Source organism: Crinia signifera, chromosome 11 (genome assembly GCF_055691185.1).
Source record: "Crinia signifera chromosome 11, ASM5569118v1, whole genome shotgun sequence".
Classification (NCBI taxonomy): Eukaryota; Metazoa; Chordata; class Amphibia; order Anura; family Myobatrachidae; genus Crinia; species Crinia signifera.
The window spans coordinates 80305691-80329187 of record NC_139227.1 but is presented as its reverse complement, the minus strand read 5'-3'; the positions used below and the strand labels follow the sequence as shown (position 1 = coordinate 80329187).

Genomic DNA, 23497 nt, shown 5'->3' with positions numbered 1-23497 from the left:
TTGCGGCCCTCCAGATGTTGAGGAACTATGCATCCCAGGATGCTTTGCATTAGTTTTACTATGTGGCCATGCTGAAACTGATGCAAGGCATGCTGGGATGTGTAGTTCCTCAACATCTGGAGGTCCGCAATTGCCCAGCCCTGCTTTAAACCCATCTCCAAGCAGCTTGTGGTCTCTATGATACAGTTGCAAATATTATTAAGAAGTTTAAAGTCCATGGAACTGTAACCAACCTCTCTGGAAATGAATGCAAGAGGAAAATCAACCCCAGATTAAACAGAACGATAACGAGAATGGGTAGAAAAAGAGCCATAAGTCACATACAGTGCATAGAGATACAAACTTATAGTCAAGGTCTGTCATGTCAGTGTCTAATCGTACCATCTGACACATTTTGAATGACCACGTGCTCCAAGGATGAAGACCCAGGAGGACAGTACAAAAAAACAACTGGAATTTTCTAAAATGCTTATGAACTCACTACTTCTGGGAGAATGTAATTTTTACAGATGAGTCAATATTTTGTAAAAGTTACTTAGAAAGGACCATACCTACTGCAAAACATGGAGGAGGCTTGCTTATGTTTTGGGGCTGCTCATTGAATCTGGACAGGTCACAAGGAAATATCAAGACTATGAAAGCATACTGCCCTGTATTATAGAAAGCTTTGTCTCAGTTGCAGGTCATAGGATTCCAAAGCAATAATGACCAAAATATGCAGCTAAAAGCACACAGGAATGATCAGAACATTGGACTATGCTGTACTGGGTTTCCATAACCCCTATCTGAATTCTTTGGTACATCTAGGCCCTTATTCTGGTTGACTCGCTCCGGCGCGAATTCGCACCCTTGCGAGTCATCCAGCACCTGCCCTGCAAATGGTGGTATGGCTGCCCCCCTTCGCATGCCGGGTTCGTTCGCCTGGCATGTGAACGGATGTTTTACATAAACAGCCATTCGCATGCCAGTGGGAACCTCCCCTATCTTTCAGACCACTCATACATATGCGTGTAGAAATCCAGAGAATTGGGCGGGCAGCTGACATCCGGTTATGTCAGCTGTTCTCCTCCGCACGTGCGTCACGAATGCATTACCATGTGTATGCCCAGCGTTTTCATGTGAACATCTATGAAACGCTGGGAGTTCACATATGCTAATGGGCCTGCCCGGAACCCCATGCCCCTCTCCACCCCCCACTCGAAAGGCAGGGAGCATGCACTTAGGGAACAGATTTTGTGCCAAGTTCCCATGCTCCCAGCGTATGCAGAAATGCTGCTGTGCATACTCAAAACATCAGTCCCCCTTGTGAATTCAAACAAGAGCGGGACAACCAGAATAAGTGCACAATCTGTAGAAGGCACCCATCAAACCTGAGAGGAAGGAAGCAGTTTACTTAGGAAGATTGGGACAATTTACCTGTTAAATAAACAATGCTGAATTCCAATGACATGTCCCTTTTTTTTAGTTATTCTAGTGAAAAGAAAAACATTGATTGTTCTTTTTACCATGGAACAGCTACAAGAAGAAGACAATCATCATTTGTGCTGCTGTGTGGTGGCCGAAGAGGTTGAGCAATGTCTGACTCAGATGGGAGGCCACTGATTGGCTGAGAGAATTCTGGCCAGTCATTTCAAAATATTCAGCAGCCGCATCCCGCCCCGCTGCCTGGCAAAATGCCGCTACAAGCTCCCTACCGCCTCCGCTGCTCGGACGGACCAAGCTGCCCACCACTACGTGTTGTATTTAGTACAATTTAAATGCTACAAACTAGAATGTTAGTGTTTTTAGGAATATTTTAATGAAACATTCTAAGTAACAGCAGGATATAAAAAAAAAACAGCAGTCACCTGCAGACATATGAGTTATAGAAGCACTGCTGCACATCCGACCTCCTCAGTGCTCTCTATGGCTCTTATTCTAATCTGTTCGGATCCCCCGCACGTTCGCAAGGGGGACCGATGTTGGGCGTATGTGCATGTGCCGGGGCATTTCTGCGCATGTGCATACACCCAGGGCCGCCAAGAGGTATGCCAGGCCCGGTAAAATTGTTGCGGCATGGCCTAATCGTGGGAGGCATGGCCACCTTCTGCAATTAGGTCACGCCCAAAAAAATTTAAGTGGATAAAAAACTCTCTTCAGTCGAGGGGGGAGTGTTATTACCCCCCACCCTCCCACCCCCACACACCTCAGCAGCAGCACACACCTACAGCATGTGCTGTGCTGATAGCAGGCTCAGCATGAACTCTCACACTGTTAGTAAGGGGATGCGGTCATCTATTAGAATGAACTTAGGTCTACAGTCGGTACTTATGTAGTAACTGGGCTGCCGATTTCTAAATCGGGTCGGATCGGGAGATCGCATCGCATCGCATGCGACCATGCGATTCGATGCGATGCGATGCGATGCGATGACCCGATTTTTCCATAGGAATCAATGTTAAAATGGACTGAGTCCATTTTAACATGGAATTCAATGGGAAAAATGGGTCCTTTTCATACCCCTACTATCCAAGTGGGCATGGAGTTGGATATAAACCTGTGGCGAGCGTAGCGAGCCACCGAGCCCGAAGCGTGGCGAGCGAAGCGAGCCCCGCGAGGGGACGAATACCGTCCCCTCGCGGGGCTCGCTTCGCTCGCCACGCTTCGGGCACAGGTTTATATCCAACTCCATGCCCACTTGGATAGTAGGGGTATGAAAAGGACCCATTTTTCCATAGGAATCATTTTAACATTGATTCCTATGGAAAAATCGGGTCATCGCATCCGATATCGGATGCGATATCGGATGCGATGCGATGCGATATCGCATCGCATCGCATCTGATTGTATGCCTTAACTTAAGGCATACAATCAAAAAATCGGCAGCCCAGTTACTACATAAGTACCCTACAGTCATTAGGTCGACCCCACTAGGTCGACTGGCAGGAAGGTCGACCTGACTTAAGGTCGACATGGGCCAATGTCGACATGACTTAAGGTCGAATTTGCATAAAGGTCGACATGAGGAAGGTCGACTGGTCATAACATACCTCCCAACTGTCACGATTCCGTCGGGACAGTCCCGATTTTCGGGTCCTGTCCCGACGTCCCACCAGCGGCAGGCATTGTCCTGCTGCGGGGGGGTGGCAGTTGGGAGACCCCCCAATCTAGTAGAATAGACGCTGTGCGCATGCGCACAGCGTCTATTCTCGTATGAAAATGAGGTCGCGGCTAATTAGCATAAGCCGCGCCCTCATTTGCATACGCCCCGCCGCGCGAGTGTCCCTATTTCATCCGGACACAAGTTGGGAGGTATGTCATAAGGTCGACATGGGTTTTTCACTGTTTTTTCAGCCGACATGTGCCGACAGGCGGTATTTCATGCCCTACCATCCACTAGGGCGTGGTGGGAGAATAAAATAGTGTGCCGAGCGCAGCGAGGCACCGTGCCCGAAGCATCGCGAGCGAAGCGAGCGATGCGAGGGTCCGATTCTCATTGCCAACTGTGTCCATGTCGACTGTGTCGACATTCGGATCAAAAAACAGTGAAAAACCCATGTCGACCTTATGACCAGTCAACCTTCCTCATGTCGACCTTTATGCAAATTCGACCTTAAGTCATGTCGACCTTGACCCATGTCGACCTTAATTCAAGTCGACCTTCCTGCCAGTCGACCTAGTGGGGTCGACCTAATGACTGTAGACCTAAGTTCATTCTGACAGATGTCCCGATTCCGTTAGTAAGACACTCATGCTGAGCCTGCTGCTAACACAACACATGCTGTAGGTGTGTGCTGCTGCTACCCGGGAGGGGGGAAGGTATTTGGGGTCAAACCAGGGCCCCCACTGGGCCCCTCCAGCAAGCCTGCCCCCCTCTCGGCTGCCCTGCATATGCTGGGTGCGTGTGGCCATCGTCGGCGGCTTATAGTCGTGCCCATGGGAACGTCACCGGATGTCAGCCCCGCCCACTTCCTGCCGAATGTCCACGCATATCTAAGGTTACCTGAGAGTAACCTTAGATATGCGTGGACCCTCCAAATGGATATTTATGTTAACCCCTTCCCGACGAGGCCTTTTTTGTTAATTTTTTTTTTTTCCTCCTCGCGTTCAAATAAGCGTAACTTTTTTAATTTTCCGGCTATATAGACACATGAGGGCTTTTTTTTTGCGGGACAAGTTGTACTTTTTAATAGTACCATTTACTATACCGTATAATATTCTGGGGAATCAGGAAATAATTCAATGTGGGGTAAAAAAGAAAAAAAACGCAATTCCACAATTTTGCGCTGGTTACGGTTTTTTTGGAGTTCATAGTTCGTTTTAAATGATGGGTTATCTTTATTCTATGGGTCGTTACGATTCCGGTGATACCAAACTTATATAGTTTTCGTTATGTTTTACCACTAAAAAAAAAATAGAAACTTTTACGGTTTTTCTAATTTGCGTCGCGTCGCCATGTTCTGCGGCTTATAACTTTTTTATTTTTCCACCTACGGACCTGGGTGAGGGCTCATTTTTTGCGGGCTGAAGTGTACTTTTTAATTAATACCATTATGGGATATGGGCGACTTTCTGATCTCTTTTAGTTATTTTTTTTTGGGTAGGCGATGCGACCAAAAAACGTAGTTTTGGCGTTGGGAATTATTTTCCGTTTACGCCTTTAACCGTGCGGGATAACTAATGTTATATTTTAATAGATCGGACTTTTAGGAACGCGGCGATACCAAATATGTTTATTTTTTTTATTTTTTATTTATTTTTATTTGTGAAATGGGGAAAGGGGGGTGATTTGAACTTTTAATATTTTTTTATTTTTTTTTATTTTTAAACTTTTTTTTTTTTTTTTTTACTTTTACTACAAGGCCCCCTAGTGTACTTGACCACTAGGGGGCGCGATCGCCTGTACTAGGTTCAGCCATAGAGCTCTATGGCTGAACATAGTGATTTTCAGCACTTCCTATTACATCCTGCCTCAGGCAGGATGTAATAGGAATGCTGACACGGCCAGCACAGGGGTCTACATTAGACCCCTGGCTGCCATGGCAACCGATCGGCACCCTCCGATCTCGCCGCGGGGGGCCCCGATCGGCGCCGGAGGGGGGCGCCCCCCCTCCGATCAGCTATTTAAGCACTGCGGGCGCTTTGCCCGCGGTGCTTAAAGGGTTAAACGGCCACGATCGGCGAACTCGCCGCTCGTGGCCGTGAGAGCAGGTACCTGGCTGTAATATACAGCCATTACCTGCTCTCTTTCAAGCCAGCTCACTCCGTGAGCTGGCTTGATTCCCCCGCAACCGACATATGACGTAAATGTACGTCATATGTCGGGAAGGGGTTAAACATCCCTTCGAAGCCTGTGCAAACGTACGTGGCGTGCGAGGGGGGCTGGCGTATCGGCATTCGGTGGGCAGCACCTGGCGGACTTGCATATCAACTAGAATAACCCACTATGTCTATCCCCAAAGTACTTTCCTAATACCTTGCCCTCCTGCCTGGCAGACTCCCAAAAATTGAGTGCCTTCCGGTTCCCCCAGGTCTCCCTCCTCCACTGCGCCAGTGCGCCTACCTCCCCCCAAGTGGGCGGTCCGAGGGGGGAACCCAATGATGCTATTCGTCTTAAACCTTCTCATTTAAGTCCACCACGCCCCTCTGAACAGCCCACATGCGCTCCGGCCACTCCCCTTATGCCTTCATGCCATTATGATATCTCCATCATTGATATCTTCATCACTGTTGACAACTCCACAATCCACTCTACCCCACAAGCTCGTTGCTTAGGAGTCATCCTCAACTCGGACCTGTCTTTTCTTCCCCACATTTAATCTGTCTCCAAATCATGTTACATACATCTAAAAAACTTATCCAAAATATGACTATCTCACACAAGACACTACTAAATTTTTTTTTTGTATTCAATTTTATTGACAGGAAAAACAATGAAATACATTACATTGCAATTGTGACAAAAAATAACACTGGTTGATCAAGGTCAAAGAACAGTAATTGAGGGTACATTGTGTATACTCAACATAGCAAATTAGAGCACAACAGTGCATCCATATAACAATCATCAACAAACATTTCAGAATGAAGGGTCATTACTTAAAGATTCTGTGAGGGGGGGGGGGTGAATGTATGGCAGCCAGGTATCAAAGAACCTAGCTGTCAATCTTTCTTTTTGGATGGAGGTTTCCGTCCAGTCCATCATTAACAGGTGAGATATTCTAGAGAATAGGTGCCTGTCCTTGTGTTTCCCTCCTATATCCCTATAGATTGTAAGCTTGCAGCAGGGCTCTCCTACCTCCAAGTCTGTCTGTTACCCAGTTTGTTTTATCACTGTCTACTATTGTAAAGCGCAACGGAATCTGCTGCGCTATATAAGAAACTGTTCCCGGCCGCCGGGATCATATATTTATTATATTTTTATTTCCAGCATCGCGGCCATCTTGTTTCCGCCGGAAATAACCTGGGGGGCCGGGAACATGGATATGGTATATATCCAGAGAGGAATAGAGGCAGATGTTATATAGTTACATAGTTAAATACCGTAGTAGGTGAGGCTGAATAAAGACTTGCGTCCATCTAGTTCAACCTATGTTTATAGTAACTAATCCCTTGTTGTATAGTATGTTCTGATATTTTAAAGACAGATTATGTTACTTATTCATACCCGTGGATGTTTTTAACCAATAAATGTTTATCCAGACGTATTTTAAACGTATTTATAGTGTCTGCCGACACCACTTCTTCAGGAAGAGAGTTCCAAAGTTTGACTGTTATGCATTATACAGTAGGAGTAATTAAACACACATGCAGATAATGCACTTATCAGGAGGGGTATTTAAACCCCATTCAGTGCTGGTCTTAGGCACCTTGAAAAAGATCCGTTTATAGGAGTGAAACGCGTTGGTGGACCTAGCACAGGGGAGCAGCAGACCTCATCAAGTGGGACTAAAGGATTGCCAGGAGGACAAACAAAACGTGGTCCCATTGTTTCCATTACCATCTGGACTGCTGGAAATACTGAACCCACGAGATGAGTACCCTAGCTCTCTTTTTATTGTATACATTTACCCAGTTGTAATAAAGAATCATCTTTTATATATAATTGTAGTGGAAATCTACATTGTTTCTAAAGCGGTGGAGAACAATCTCTGACAGGCACCTTTCCGCACCACTAGTGTGAATACCCTGAAAGGGAGAGTTCTCTGGCTTTTATACCTACCTCCCTATCATTTGAGCCTAGATGATAAGGCATTATTTGTAAGCTGTTGTCTTTTTTTTTTTTTTTACTGTTTATTGAAGGATTATTGCAATAATACAACAGATAGACAATGGGATGAGGGAAGACAGAAGGAAAAAGGGGGGAATGGGTATTAGGCAGTGTAATGCTGCCCATACATATGTGCGATCAGATGCGATGCGAGATCGCAATGCGATGTCCCATCGCATCTGATCGCATCAAGTTGTGCCCAGTGCAGCACCTGATGTCGCATGCCATCCTGTGATGGACATCGGGTGCTTGAAGAGGGGTGGTGTGGGGCTATGTAGGCGGGACCGGAGCTGGGGACCATAGCGGTGGAGCTTTCAGGTGGCGGGACTTGTCAGCAGCAGCAGTGACTTTGAAACACTGGGATGGCCCTCTGATTGGCTGAGAGAGCTCTCTCTCAACGGTCTCAGCCAATCAGAGGGCCGTCCAGTGTTTCAAAGTCATCCGCTGCCGAGTCCCGCTGACTGAAAGCTCCACCACTTCGGTCCCCGCTACACAGCCGCCATGAATCCCCTGCTGCTGCTGAGTCCCTCCGGTCACCAGCATTAAGGTACCGGCTCCCCAAACCCGCCGCTGATTGCATTTGAGCAATCGCATGTGGTTAAAAAACAACATGCGATTGCTCATGCAATTCGATAAATATTATGTGCAGCTCATAATATCTATCGATGTGATATTCGACGGCACGCCTGCTCATTGCGTCGAATGTCAGCTTAAAAATGCATGCAATCATTCGATTTATCGGCCAGATGTGGCCGAAATCGAATGTTTGCATTCGATATCTCACATATGTATGGGCAGCATCACATTTGCACATAGTAAAAAATATGTTGAGTCAGTCATAACATAATAACACTCTTGTTGTCTTTTCATATACCATCAAGAGATTTCCAAAAGGACAACCAGGGAAGTAATGTGTATTTAGCGCTCTGTAATAGGTGAAGGGGCCAGGGCTACTTTTTGACACAAATGAATTCAGGTAGTTTCCGATGCTTGTGTTTGGTCACATGACTTCCAGAAAAGTCTGCAGCTTGGGCATATGCTCAGCTGTAGCTCAAAGCTGACATTCCACAGCTCATGCGGCAGAGAAACCTCCCTCACTGACGTCTTGCAAGCCGATTGGCTACACACTGGAAACTATCCCAGGGCTGGACTAGCTGGGTACAATGACATGACATGCAACCACACACACACAGAGTAATCCAGCGAAGACTTTGCTGTGCACAAGTTGTCATTTCCAGAGCCAAGCAATAACAGGTAATGCACAGCCGGCACAGGGAACGCAACAGCAATATATTGGGAACGCACAAGCAGTGCCTACAGTAGGATCTAGCATCTGCCGTGTGTAGGGGATGCATGGGCTGTAGTAGAACATCCAGTATCTGCATGGGCGCACAGAATGGCATCTGCCCGGGGATTGCTACAGTATGTGTAACTTTTAGTGGCGTAAACTATGTTCTAGAAATCCTTTAACGATCAGTTTTGCTTCAACTCAATCACGCTGTTTCCAGGCTTCATATAGTGCTTGCATATTATTTTTACATGTACATGAAAGCATTATGTTATCAGTCATTCAAGCTAAGGTATGGGGGACTATGTAAAACCATCCCGACTAGACCCCGAACTGCCGGAGCTTGTAGTGTCCGGTCGGGGGGTGTCTCGTCCGGGGGGTCACCAGGGACATGGGAAGGGGAGATTACAGCCTCCCCGTGTGGTCTGGACTCTGGACCGTCCGTGTTTTGCTACAAGCCCGGACTATACAGGGAGGCTTTATTCTCCTCCTCCCTGGTGACAGGTGTCACAGGCAGCCCCTCTGACAGAACACCCCACCCCGGTTCCAGTTTGATGTCCGGGGGTCTTGTCCTGGTCCGGTTTTTACCCATACCCAAGGTATGGTAATAGCAGCCTGGCATAGACACATGCCACTCGTAGTGTATACATGTTGCAGATATAATGATTCATCCAGCATCCCCCAATACGTATAGGTTACGTATAGGTGACCTGGCTGGGGGCGGTGCTGATGTCTTCTTACACATTCATTCATAGAATACTGTGATTGATTGATTGATTTATTTACAGTTTCTTTACATTCTGTCCATTGCTTGCCCATCAGAAGACATCGCCCATACACACTGGCATGATGTTAATGAAGGACAAAACGATCATGTGCCATCCTTCATTAGCATACTACAGATTGCTAGTAGGATCACTTGGCTTGCTTGAGTTATATCATTCGATGTTCGTCAACCATCAAATGATTTTTCTCCCCTTCAGAACTAGAAGTCAGTCTCAACTAGTGTAGACTTTTATTTCGCTGATCGCCGAATACGGGGCGGGCTCTGATGTGACATCAGCAGCCCGCCCCAAGCAATCATCGCCCCGCCTGCGTTCCCAGGGTAGCTCCCAGCATTTTCATAGGGATGCCCATAAAACGCTGGGCTTTCCTCTGTCCGCCCCCAGCCCTCAGCTGCCTGTGCGAACTCCTCGGTGAGTGTGATCCTCATCAAAGTCATTCGCACAGGGGGACGTCCCACTATTGAAAATGGTGCCGAATTCAGACCCATACAAACACGTCTGAATCAGTCCCTATGTAAGAAATACTTCTCTCATTGGCTTTTATTTACTAAGATGGGAGTTATATTTCAGATGGGATGTTGCTATGGGCAACCAATCAGAATCTACTTATTTATTTAGCACCTAATATAATAGATAGAATCTGATTGGTTGCCCATAGCAACATCCAATCTGAAATAGAACTTCCATTTTACTAAATGTACCCCATTGACTGTCATGCCCCCTTCTATTCCAATGTTTCTACACCAACAATTCTTTTTTTTCCCCCTGCAATCTTCATCTGCACACTGTATGTCCAATATCTCTATTCTTCCTATATCTAATGGGAATGTTCCAATGAACTAGACTTGTAATTAGTAAATACTGTTATTATCAGGAAGAGTAATATAAAAGAGAGAAGAAAATTGGGTGAGAAGGTAACAATGGTGGGTTTGTGGGGAAGACAGTGCTGCGTCAGATGCTCACATGAGGGGCAGACAAATCTGACATTACACCAGGGCTGGGCAATTGTGGCCCTCCAGATGTTGAGGAACTACACATCCCAGGATGCTTTGCATTAGTTTTGCTATGTGGCCATGCTGAAACTGATGCAAGGCATGCTGGGATGTGTAGTTCCTCAACATATGGAGGGACGCAATTGCCCAGCCCTGCATTACACATTTCTTTAGCAAGAAATGTTTTACACTCCAGAGGTACCTCCAATTGTAGCCATGGCACCAGTAATAATGTATGTGTAGAGCGTCAGAGTATCGTGCAAGGTGATGGTTTTCTGGAGTATATAATAGTGTGCCAAGCGCAGCGAGGCACCATTCCTGAAGTATGGCGAGTGAAGCGGTACACTAATATGGTGCCCATGTCGGCATAGACACAAAAAACGAAAGTCTACCTTTTCACGTCACCCTATTGCTTGTGTCGTCCTTTTGATCATGTCGCCCTAATGTAGGTCGACATTTTTCATGTGTCATCTTTTTGCCTGTCGACCAATAGTGGTCAAGCTATTGTCGATCTAATTACTGGCTATGACTTATACCCATCTAGGTCATGCTGCCATGTTGAGGTTATGGAATGTAACTGAACCGGCCAGTTTTGTTTGTAATCGGGTATTTTTGTTACACCAATCAGCTCTTTGTAGCTGCCAAGTACAGTAATACCTCATTGTGCCTAGCATTGGATCTTCCCTATCTGCTATGAGTGTCATTGTTATTTCCATTAATGCCAAATGCAAGGATTGTGAAAACTACACCCCAGTCTGAATTAGGCCCTATGTGATCGCATTTGCATTGTACTGCACTGTAGCCCCACCTAGAGTTCAAAGTGTGCATTGCTCTACTATGTAAACTATCAAGGAGTTAAAGTTATAAGAGTACACAAGAGATTTACCATATTCCCCTCTTTTGTACTTGCTACAGCTATTTTTAACACAATTTTTCATGCTTGACTATTTAACTTCATTTTTCCCCCCCATTTTTAGATCCAGTTTATCTGCGAAAAGCAACATAATGCCTGGAAGAGAGAGGTGGGGATGTGCCTTATATGTTCAATGGAAATAGAAGCATGACTAAAACGGTTTAAAAAATGGGTACTTATGTATTATCATGGCGCCCGATTTTTCCATCGCGTCGGAAAAATCGCGTCGATCGCATGCAACCAAATCGCGCATGCGATGCGATCGACGCGATTTTTCCATAGGAATCAATGTTAAATGGTTCCAAATGTTCCCTGACACCCCATTTCACATTAGGGTCAGTGTTAAATGCCCCCAAGGCCCCCCCCATTAGGTGTATGCCCGCTTATTGTTAACGCCACCCCACCATCAACGCCAACCCGAAGCGTGGCGAGCGCAACGAGCCCGCGAGGGGCGGCGGTATGCGTCCTCCAACCTTTTCATACCCCCACTATCCACGTCGGCGCGGAGTTGATTTCATATAGTGTGGCGAGCGCAGCGAGCCACCGAGCCCGAAGCATGGCGAGCGCACGTGGAATACGAGCCCGAAGCATGGTGAGCGCACGTGGAATACGAGCCCGAAGCGTGGCGAGCCCCGCAAGGGGACGCGGATTACTTAACATGTATTTTGCGTCACCTCGCGGGGCTCTATGCGCTCGCCACACTTCGGGCTCGTATTCCTCGTTCGCTCGCCATGCTTCGGGCTCGGTGGCTCGCTGCGCTCGCCACACTATATAGGATCATCTCCACGCCGACGTGGATAGTGGGGGTATGAAAAAGTCGGAGGACGCGTACCGCCGCCCCTGCGCTCGCCACGCTTCGGGTTGGCGTTGATGGTGGGGTGGCGTTAACAATGCGGGGGCATTTGGGCTAATACACCTAATGGGGGGGCCCTGGGGGGCATTTAACATTGCCCCTAAAGTGAAATCGGGTGTCAGGGACCATTTGTAATCATTTAACATTGATTCCTATGGGAAAATCTCGTCGATCGCATCGCATGCGATGCGATCAACGCAATTTTACCGCAAAATCGCGTCAATCGCATGTGATTGTATGCCTAACACGTAAGGCATATAATCAATGCAACTGGGCGCCGTGATAATACATAAGTACCAAAAAATTATTATATAATTTTATTTCTGATTAATTAAAATGAATAACAATGTCGGCCTCTGCTGCTTTTAGTTGAATGTTACACAAGAGTATTTTCAATGCAGCGTTGTGGTGCTGTTCTGGGGTTAGAATGGGTAGTGTCCTGTAAATGATCAGTCATTTGCAATCGACACGTACACCCCTGCCAAAAAAAAAAATGATTAATACAACGGTGCAAAAGGAAACCTGTTCATTAGTCTGATGCTGCTAGCTACTGGGACTATATTACATACTTGCCTACTTTTGAGAACTAGTTTCAGGGAGATTATAATTGGTAATAGAATTTTGCAAAGCCTCCCATTGAGGGGGTGTGTCATTCTCGACCCAAAGGGCATGTCTAGTTCCATATATGAAGAGATTCTGAAAATAGATTTTGAATGTGGTACCTAGAAGCATGGGTGTGTAAAATAAAATGACTTATATCCAAATGTAGATGAGCCCCAAAGCAGATAGTAAGAGCTACTATACTTGGTAAAGTGCTGGGAGATGGTGACGACGATTCAATGTAATGTATCTGTCTCTTGTACTTGGTGATGCCACTGCCTCTGTACCACACCTCATTGTCCAACTGCATCAATAGAGTAGTGCTGGTACAATTTCATGTTGAAATATATTTTAAATCAATTATTTGGAAACCTTGCACAGCAAGAAGAATCATATTGTGAGCTTTAAAAATAAAGAAATAAATGAAGTATGTCTTCTAGGTAATAACAGTGATTGTTGCGTAGTTGTACCCAGTAGGCCACATCTGCAGTATATACTGTAGCTCTGCCAGGCTCCTGGGAAAATAGATCAGCCTCCCCAGTGAAATGGTCCAGGGCTTGATGATGTGAATTGGGGGATCATGTCCCTGTCCCCTGCTGATCTATGGCACAGATTCACTCCGCTCTACCCACATAGACATCATCCTCAAGATCTCCCAGAAGGGACCATAAAAATGTTGGCAAGTTTGCCACACAGTTGACCATATAAAACAACCTGCTTGCATTTTTCCATATTCTGAATTAACCTGTCATGGTCATTTGCAATTATTGCCCTAAAGCCCTGTACACACCAGGCAATTTAAGCCGTTATCGCTGACTAACTGGTCGCTGTCGTGTTGTGGGCAATAAAATGCTAGGCGTGCGCTCTCGCAGCCAACCCTTAATAATCGCTGGTCGCAGGAGCATGCTCCTTCCATTATGGCTAAAAATCACTGTGCACCAGCGACCAGCGATTTCTAGTCAAAATGAGGAAGAGGGCCAGATGTATCAAGCTTCAAAAAGTGATAAAATGGAGAGTGATGAACAGCCAGCCAATCCGTTCCTACATGCCATGGTACAGGCTGGGTTTGAAAAATGACAGGTAGGAGCTGATTGGCTGGTTGTTTATCTCTCTCCACTTTATCACATTGTGAAGCTTGATACAGCTGGCCCAGAATGAGGCAGAATTACTGGTCTCTGATGAAAACGGTACACTGAGCGATATGGTCCCCGAGCATTATATTGCTGAGAGATTTTAAGCCAATACACTGAGCAATATATTGATGAGAGATACTAAGCCAAAATTGCTGAGAAACCATATTGCACCTTGTGTATAAGAAACAACTGTGCACTTAAGTGCACCTCATTGCAGCAAACAAGAGATTAGCTGTTATCTGCCTGGTACATGAGTTATAGTGAGCACACACGGTCCGATCTGGCATTCGATTTGATTTCTACTATATAGTCTTGCCTGGCAAGGCTATTTTTCTATTCGAGTTCCACTAAACGTGAACACGCATCGGGATCGAATCTGCATCGAATATGGAAAAACCATTCGATGTGCATTCGATTTAGATGAGATTTTGCTTCTATAAGCAAAATCGAATAGAAAAATAGTGCATACATGTATGTCACCGTGTGTACCCTCTATTATAGCAGCCGCAGTTACAGATGTCTGGTTGTCACTTTTTAGTGCAGATTGGTAACTAGCCGACTGTATGTGTCTCGCACTGCACTCTATGTATGACCTGATAATTTGCTTTTTTTGCCATCTCAGAACCCAAAACAAAGAGCGTTTTGCTTGTTGGCTCCTCCGACAGATTAACGGTCAACATTTTGATGGCGTTTGCTGGTTAGATGAAGGTCGTACATTATTCCGCCTGCCGTGGAAGCACCTAAACATGAAGAATGTGGAAGAAAAGGATTATAAGATTTTTAAGGCAAGTCTAGGATGGTTCTACCTTCAGCCTTTTATGAATACATACTAACAAAGGTATAGCACATGGGAGTTGATGCAGAGTCAAACAAATTAACTCCATGGTAATCTTCTCCATATGTATAATGACATTGTTGCCAGATGGCTGATTTATATTTGAATGATGGTGACACAGCTGCTGTGTCTTTGTACGCAGCAGCGGTGCAGAAGCTACAGGAAGCATCTAATACCCCTTTCACACCAGCCACAATTCTGGAGTTGGCCCCGGGAACAACCTGGGACTAACGCTGGTATGAAAGGGTTCAGGGCCAAATTCTTGGGACTGATTTGCCGGGACCAGCTCAGGATAGAGGCCGGTGTTGAAGGTTACTTATCCAGTTTGCTGTCACTCACCGCCGCTGGGGAAGCTGATGGTCTCTGCCTCCTGAGTGATGGACATCCGCTTGAATGGCACAGGTAACTTTGAGAGCGGGGCAGCAGCTGGAATCCCTGGTGATGAAGCCGCTGCAGCTCGGTGTCCCCGGTATATATAGGTGGAGGCTGGGCGGTGTATATCCCAGGCGGAGCTAGGACCCGACTTCTTCACCAACACTCCGGCTTCTGTCAACGCAGTTCATTAATATGCAGCAGGAGGTGGGGCGGTGACCGGTATGGCCACTTATTGGTTGCCGCTGAGCTTGGGGGGTGTGCCTACAGCCAGTGCATGAGATGACTCATACCCCTTTCACACCAGAAAATGCAGGGACTAGGCGGGTGTGAAAAGGGCCAACCTATGAGTAATACCCCTATTAGACATACTACCCGGGAATTACCCGGCATTTTGACTGCTGGGTCATTTTCCCGGGTGCAACCTGCACCCTTTCACAGCAAATTACCGGGTGAAGCAGTAATTTGCTGAAAACTCCAGGTTTTTTTTTATGTCCGAAAGGGTACCCAGGTTGTAAATACCGGGTCCTCAACCCAGGTAAAAAGAAGGGTTGGAGACCCGAGTTTTAACACCTGAGTTGACCCTTTCAGACATACTGTACCAAAATCCCAGGTTGATGCACGTTCATGTGCAAAAACCTGGGATTTTGGCGTATGTCTGAAAGGGGTTTAAGAGAGCTGTCATTGAAATGCAAGAAGAGTGCTGTGAGAACAGGATGGAAGAGGGCCCTGCTCCAAGGAGCTTACAGTCTAGATCTGGGGTAGCCAACTCCAGTCCTCGAGAGCTACCAACAGTTAATGTTTTCCAGATCTCCTCACAGAATCACAAGTGAAGTACTTAGCTTAACCTGTGGATCTTTTAAAATGTGTCAGTGAGTAATGAGTGCACCTGTGCAGCAGCTAGGTTGTCTGAACTGTTGGTAGCTCTCGAGGACTGGAGTTGGCTAACCCTGGTCAAGAGGAGGGTGAGACAGACAGGTGACATGAGGTGCAGGTAAGGAGACCTGAGGGTAAGAACTGAGCATGGCAGGGATGGTCAGGACATGAGGCAGCAGGTAGAGAGAGCAGACAAAGTAGATATAAAGTAGAGATAAAGGACAGCCAGAAGGTTTTTGAAATGAGTTTCTAAAATGCCATAAGCACAGAATCTGGTTGCTATGGGTTACAGCAATTATGTTCTACTGTACACGTTTCCCTGCAATCTTTGTTGCATATTGATCTTTTTCTCTCTCTACCTCTCTCTTCTTTTTCTAGGCTTGGGCCGTTCAGAGTGGAAAGTATAATGCACAATGCGAAGATTTTCCTACTTGGAAGACAAACTTCCGATGTGCCCTGAATGGGGTTCTCTATAGGGACAGAAAAATGTTCACAGAAGTGAATGACAACTCAAGGAACCAAGAAGATCCACACAAGATCTACAGGTTCAATGGGGTCCACAATGATCTCCCAGCACTAAGTCCAACAGTTGTTGCTAACACTGTATACCCTGCTACTCCTGCAGGTACGGGGCTTAGTCTATAAATATATCTATTTATGTTTTTGATAAGGGGACATTAAGTACGATGTTCAAAGAAGTCCAGTTTCTTTACATTGATTCTAGAGAGTGTATTGTTTCACTGAGGCTGTGTCTATTTCAGTTCACTTGCTGTGTAATATATATATATATATATATATATATATATATACACACACACACACACACAGTGTGCATATATGTGGTATACATGTTACCGCTTCCTACGAGGGTATGGGTCGTTGGGTGGATCCAACAAAGGTTGACATGCATTGGGTTGACCACTGAAGGTTGACAGAGCTTAGGTCGACATGGCTTTGGGACGACAGGGTCATAAGGCACACATAAGCATTAGGTCAACAATGGGAAGGTCGATAGTCAAAAGGTTGACATGAACTTTTCACAGGGGTTCTTTTTTTGTCCAAAATGTCAACATTGACACTGAAAAAGTGCACGGCGTCCCCTCGCTTAGGGCTCGGTGCCTCGCTACGCTTGGCACACTATTATATCGCTCCCTCCATAGTGGATGGTAGGGAATGAAATACCACTTGTCGGCACATGTCAACTAAAAAAAAGTGAAAAACCCATGTTGACCTTTTGACTGCCAATCTAATGTTTGTGTCGACTTTATGACCCTTTGAAGGTGTCAACCTAAGCCCTGTCACCCTTCAGTGGTAGACCCAATGCACGTCGACCTTTCCTATGTCAACCTAGTCACCGTATGCCTTCTATGAATTCTGCATTTGCCCCTGAACACAACCTTTTCTGGTACGTATATGTTAGTTAGGCGCCCACTAAGCTATTTGCTTAGTTTTACGCGTCCGTCCGCTCGCCCCTCTTCGGGCTCGGTGGCTCGCTGCGCTCGCCACACTATATAAAATCGACTCCATGCCGACATGGATAGTGGGGGTATGAGCGTACTAACTATAGTGGGCACCCAACTAACATATAAGTACCGTTTTTCTTCATATTTTAGGGAGCTGGCCAGTGGCAGGTGCAGAGGTGAGGCGGCAGTGTAGTCCAAAATTCAAATAGGGGAACCCCCTCAACTGCCAGTGAGTCTCAGTCTGCCATGTTTGGGGTGGCAGTGGGTGTGGAGGACTGTGCTGCAGCTCCTCCTCTGGCATCTCCACTGGAGAGGACTTCTATTGGGCAATCCGGGTGAAACAGATGGAATCAGGCTGATATGCACACCTACATAGAATGTAATATTTACAGTAATTCCGCATGTATACAAATGTGGGACCAGTCTCTCACATCATGACAAATTATTTTCAGTGGAGTCTGCAGCTTATAGTGTAAGTACCGTCCCCATTTGCGGGAAATAAATGATTTCACTTGTGTGATCACCTCCAGCACCGGGTCACAGTGGTCAGTGCTTTGTGCTGCTTAGTATTGCTCCTAAACATTGCCACCTACTAAGGATTTTTTTTCTTTTTTCTAACAGAGCAACCTCTTTGGAATGAGATAGAAGAAGAAGATGAGGACTACACCCTGCATATCAGCCCTGATCGTGCAGGTGTTACCCCGTTTGTCCACAGTCAGTTATCGGTGAGTTCTACTCTACTTTCCGTGAAAAGGGTTACCAGTAATACATTGGGTTATCTATTGTGGCAGAGTCAGCACTCCCCCACATGAAAGTAATGTGCAGGATCCAGACCAGGTTTTGGAAGCAGGAGCAGAATCCCAGGTGTGTAATCAGCAGCACCTGGGATTTTCTGATATAAGGGTTTCCAGGGCAGAGTCACCTTGCTCTTGATGGTGGAATATCTACCCAAGTGATAGGCTGGGGGATGTTTTATCATAGGGACCATTGGAGCCTTTCAAGAGTCTGCAATGCTGAGAGTGCCTGTATGCTACTGCCTGTAATACCGACTGCATATGGGATTAACCTGCTATGCTGTGACCTGCTGTTCAGAATAAACAACAAAGTCTTCATCTGAGTCCCAGTGTTTGTGTACATAGCGCAAATAAAATAGAGGATTTGAAAACCACTGATTTCTGATATCATGCAGTTGTTAGTCAGGCAGGGGCGTAACTATAGCACCGCAGCCCCCGCCACCGCGGGGGGGGCGCTGTGCATGTGGGGGCGCCGGGGGCTGAGGTGCTATAGTTACCCCCCCCAATCCCCCGCAGACTTACGTATCTCGCTGGTCCCGGCGGCTCCGTTCTTCTGATGAGGACCACCACAAAATGGCCGCCCCATATAACACACTGTTCTCTGAAACTGTCTGCTGTATGGGGGTGGGCATTTTGTGGTGGTCCTCAGCAGAAGAACGGAGCCGCCTGGACCAGCGCAGCGCGATAGATAAGACTGCGGGGGAGGGGGTTAGCATAGGCGACGGGGCGGCCGGGGGGGGTTCTTGACGGGGCGGCGGCGGCGGCGGGGGGTGGGTATGGGCGCCCCCCCCACTAACGGCGGGGGGGGCGCCCAAAACGTAGCTACGCCACTGTAGTCAGGGCAATTTGTATTGCTAAAACGCCATGTGACACAAGTACATTGTTAATGCATTTAAGTGTGTAAAATCTAAAGGGGCATACACACAGAGCATTTTTGTGCTCTTTTCTAAGTGATCTGACTAGATTTCTTAGAACGGAAGCACAGATCATTCCGTGTGTATGCTCCCTGAGCGATGGCGATGCATGGTCCTGCATGTCTCTATGCTAGTTATGTCAGTGCATGCAGTCAAAATCGAGTCAAGTTGCTTAGCAAGTGACTTTGTGCAGAATAACCTATAATTATCTTATCATCCTAACCCCCGTCGTCGCGCTATGGCCCTTATTCTGGTTCACTCACAAAGGCAAATTCCTTCGCATATGGACAAAACCGTGTGCACTGCGGGGGGGGGGGGGGGGGGGGGGGGAGTCTATTACCTGACCTTCACTTATGGGGCCTACATACGTAGCAATTAAGGGGTATTTTCTAAGTTATCTCACTAGATTGAATAGAAAATGCCCCTACATTGCTCCATGTGTAGGGGTATAGTGATAGTGATGCATGGTCCCCACGCGTCGCTATCAACCCGGGGATTAATATCCTGCATGCTGGATAAAGCTAGTTAATCACCAGGGTCAGGGCCAGTGTTTTCAGCAGAGAACACTGGCCCTGACAGATCGCTCTGCACACAGCACTATCCAGCTCTGTGTGCTGAGCGATGCTGAGCTTTCTGGGCAATCTAGCATCGCTCAGAACGCTCTTGCAGCACATCTCCCCATGTGTAGGCCCCATTAGACTAGAGCTAAACTAGTGATCTTTAATTGTGTTATTGTGTCGGATTTATAGCCATAGACAAATAACATCACCTGTATATAACAAATTAATGTATTAATTACGCCTAGAACTCTTGGGGACAGATTTAGTAACCAGTGTGTTTTGGAAGCCGCCCGTCATGGGCTGTTCTGGCCGGCCTGATTTGGCTTTTATTTTTCTTGCTATTTGAAATCTATTGGTCAAAGAAGCAGACGATAGTACTGTACATCTACATCTTGGAGTTTGTAGCTGGTCCTGCTTTCCCTTACTTTTATCCCATTGTATTCACTGATGATAACACTTTGGGTTAGATACATACTCTTTAATTAAACTAAACTCTTTGGTTGCAGGATGTAGTTACAGAGTTAATGAAGAACATTTTACTGGATTCATCTGAGAGTGGTAAGTTGGACGTCACATTTTGTGATGAATAATGAACTAGTCCAGAAAATAAATGCAAAATGTAATACCATACGTAGATCTGTCCTTCCATACTGTGCCATTATACTCAAGAAGCGTCCTATCTTTACAGGTATACAGCAAGTCTTGCAGCTCTCTCAGGATGAGTACACACACGATCCTCCTTTCGTGGAACAGATCTATAGACAGCCCACCAATGAACAATGCCCTAACTCAGGATTGGAGAAACCATGTCCCATAAATGGCCATGAGCAAGGCATTCCTGAGGAAGCAGCCAATCATATTCCTGTGCAATGTGAGTAAATAGAGAGGGCCAATGAGAATGAGAGTTTGAATGGGATGCAGTCAAATTAGCGACACATTGAAAACGCTGACATGGTCAAAAAGTCGATGTAAAAAAAAAATCAACATGTTTTTGTTGTTGTTGTTGTATATGAGAATATGGGCACCACGTGCTTCAGGCAGGGTGCCTTTTGACTGTCGGTATTTTGAATGTCGGGGAATCATACTGAAGCCGGTTGAATCAGTGTTGGACAGGGTTATGAAGGACCCACCAGAGAAATGCAGTGGTAGGGGCCTATGCGCAATGGTCAGGGTCCCTTGATAAATATATATAGTAATTGCTGCTAGTGCATGCATGTACCAGATTTTTAACAGTAATGCACAGTAGAAAATAACATGTAACATGTATAATTCAAGAGCACAGTCTGGAACCTGATCTCGAGAGGAGGTGGGATCCACCAAGTGTTTTGCCTGTTCCTCTGTGGGCCAGTCCGCAATGGGACGAATCAGCCTTTTGAGGTCTTGCTAGGTGCTAATGAGTACAGGTCCCTTATCCGTATATCAAAAACTGAATTTCTCCAAAAAACGTAGATTTGTCCAGATTTGATTTTATTTTGAAGCCCCACACTTATATTTTTTGTTTTTCATACTCACCTGGTCCCCTGATGTTCACAGTATCCATCTTCAGAGGCATTCCCAGTCCCAATGATTCATTGCACAGGTGCCCCAGTGATATCATCGGCACATCCACTCAATGCATAATAGGGACCGGGAAAGCTCAGAATGTGGACACCATGGGATGCCTCTGAAACCAGGTGACTATGAATTATTCTGAAATCTGGAATAATCCCTTTTCCAAAATGCTCCATTTCCGATAAGGGATACTCAACCGGTAGTAGAATTTTATACCCTTTCAAAAAGTGGAAGTTTAATGCATTTTCATTTAAATGTACAAATCTAAAATTCTTTCACTAAAAATATGATATACTGTACATCAAATACCTAAACTAAAAAAGTTATAATATGCAGCCACAGGGGCAAACGCAGGATTTTCAGAAGGGGGTTTCCAGAGGGGCGGAGCAAAACACGGAGATGGACACTTATACTGGTGACCCAGTATATGCCGGGTCAGTTAAAGTATTATAGATAGACCAAATGTATATTAATAATAATAATAATAATAATATATATATATATATATAAATATATATACATAACAGCAGTGTAGACCCCTGGGCATAGCAATGTATTGGGGCCCCTACCTATCCTCCAGCGGTAGGGGTGGGGGGTGCTATGAGCTGAAGCTTTGATGTCCCGCTGGTGGTAGGGGGTATTATATCAACCGCTCAGCATGTAGGGCTCAGTAATTTCCACTAATTACCCCTTTACTGCACAGATGGTGGGAGATGAGGTGGGAGAAGGGGGCATTAGGCTGAATGAAGGGGTCCCAATACATAACTTCCAGGGTGGTAGAGGATGTTTAATACGCAGATGAGGGGTGTATAGTGGAGTGGGCTTATTATTCATAATTTTCTGGTGGGAGGACTGCTTGCTTGACTGCAGATATCTCCAGTTCCAGGAAATAGATTTCTTAGTTTAATTAAAAACTAGAGAATCCCACCTACCAAATGGTACTGGGGACTAAGGAGTCAGAGTTCAGGAGGCAGAGCAATCTGCCAATGAGTATATAAAACTACATACCAGGTGTGTGGAGCTGGAGCAGTAACTAGCTGCTGGAAGGCTGATATCTCTGGTTATGGGAACATTAGAGACCAGCTTCTAGTGTTTCTCAAAGGGGGAGAGTCCCAGCTTTTGGAATATACCCTCAGAAAAACTCTAAGTCAGACAGAAACTGAAATATCTGACTGGGGAGAGCAATTAATAGGCTTGGATGGGGACCACTGCTTTGAAGTCGGATATCTCTGGTTCCCCAGGGCAGATTTTTTTCATTCTTGTACCCATGGAAAGAGGGGACCCTCAGCTTTCAGACTAGGGTCCTCAGAAACCCCCCCTGCGTGCGCTACTAAGCCAAAAGTGGGTTTGTATAAAACATTAAAGAGAGAAAAACTAATGATAAAAAATATACTGTACATGAGCAATGCAAGAATAGCACCTGTCATTATCAGCAGTGAATCTAAACTCAGCCAATCAGAAGTGGTTACCTATTGTCTTCTAACCTTGACCCAGCCAATCAGCAGTGGTGGGGTAGTGCCTGCTCCTCTACTCATCACAAACTGTATTTGCAACTCCCACAGGCAGCTGTGATTGGTATATTCGTATGTTTGTGCTTATCTGTGTCTGTTTGCAATTTGAAATGATATAATATGCCAAAAATACAACCTTTTTACAGGTTCACAATATCAAGGGTGTAACAGTTATTGCAGTGAGTACCTGCAAAGTGTGTCAGTTGTTGGACAGGTCTCACAAGTGGAGTCAGCACTACCAGTTCTTAATGGCTTTGGGGCACCAGTACGGGAAACCCAAGTGTGCCAATTTAATGGATTCTTTCAACCAAGTGAGTAACAACAAAAACATCAAGGGTTAATAAGACATACCTGCTTCCCTCACTTATGACTGCATGATAGGCATTTTTAGGTTTGTCTCACTCACTGTGGGCCATATATAGCAAGCTTAAAATGGTAGAGTGATAAACAGCCAGCCAATCAGCTCCGTCACATTGCAGGCTGATATAAAAATGACAGTTAAGAGCTGATTAACTGGTTGTTTATCACGCTCCACCTTATCACTTTTTGAAGATTGATATAGATGGCCCACAGTATACCTTCAACAAATTTGTGTAAAGTAGGAAATTGATGTAAAACATACATTAGAAATGATGCTGGCTTATCACATTGGGAAAGCAGTCAGGTTGGTGCTGAGGGTAAGTAGTCAGTAATTTACACTTACAATATGTAAATAGGGTAAAGCAACAACTGAAATATTAAAAACCTAATAAAAATATATCTGTAGTATGTGTTTTTGTAGCCATTGCTCAGTCAGTAGATGAATGTG

At 45.6% G+C, this 23497-nt stretch overlaps 1 protein-coding gene across 1 annotated transcript in view; it reads left to right on the top strand.

Moving 5' to 3' along the window:
• Positions 1 to 8388: 8388 nt before the first annotated feature.
• The window catches only part of IRF7 (interferon regulatory factor 7), a 37492-nt gene continuing 22383 nt past the window's right edge, over positions 8389 to 23497 (top strand). Inside the window, exons 1-8 of the mRNA XM_083165307.1 lie at positions 8389 to 8503; positions 11292 to 11336; positions 14436 to 14598; positions 16275 to 16521; positions 17981 to 18084; positions 20134 to 20185; positions 20316 to 20498; positions 22836 to 23000. Coding sequence (XP_083021433.1) covers positions 11320 to 11336; positions 14436 to 14598; positions 16275 to 16521; positions 17981 to 18084; positions 20134 to 20185; positions 20316 to 20498; positions 22836 to 23000 — 931 coding nt within the window. The 5' untranslated portion in view covers positions 8389 to 8503; positions 11292 to 11319. The remainder of the gene's footprint in view (positions 8504 to 11291; positions 11337 to 14435; positions 14599 to 16274; positions 16522 to 17980; positions 18085 to 20133; positions 20186 to 20315; positions 20499 to 22835; positions 23001 to 23497) is intronic.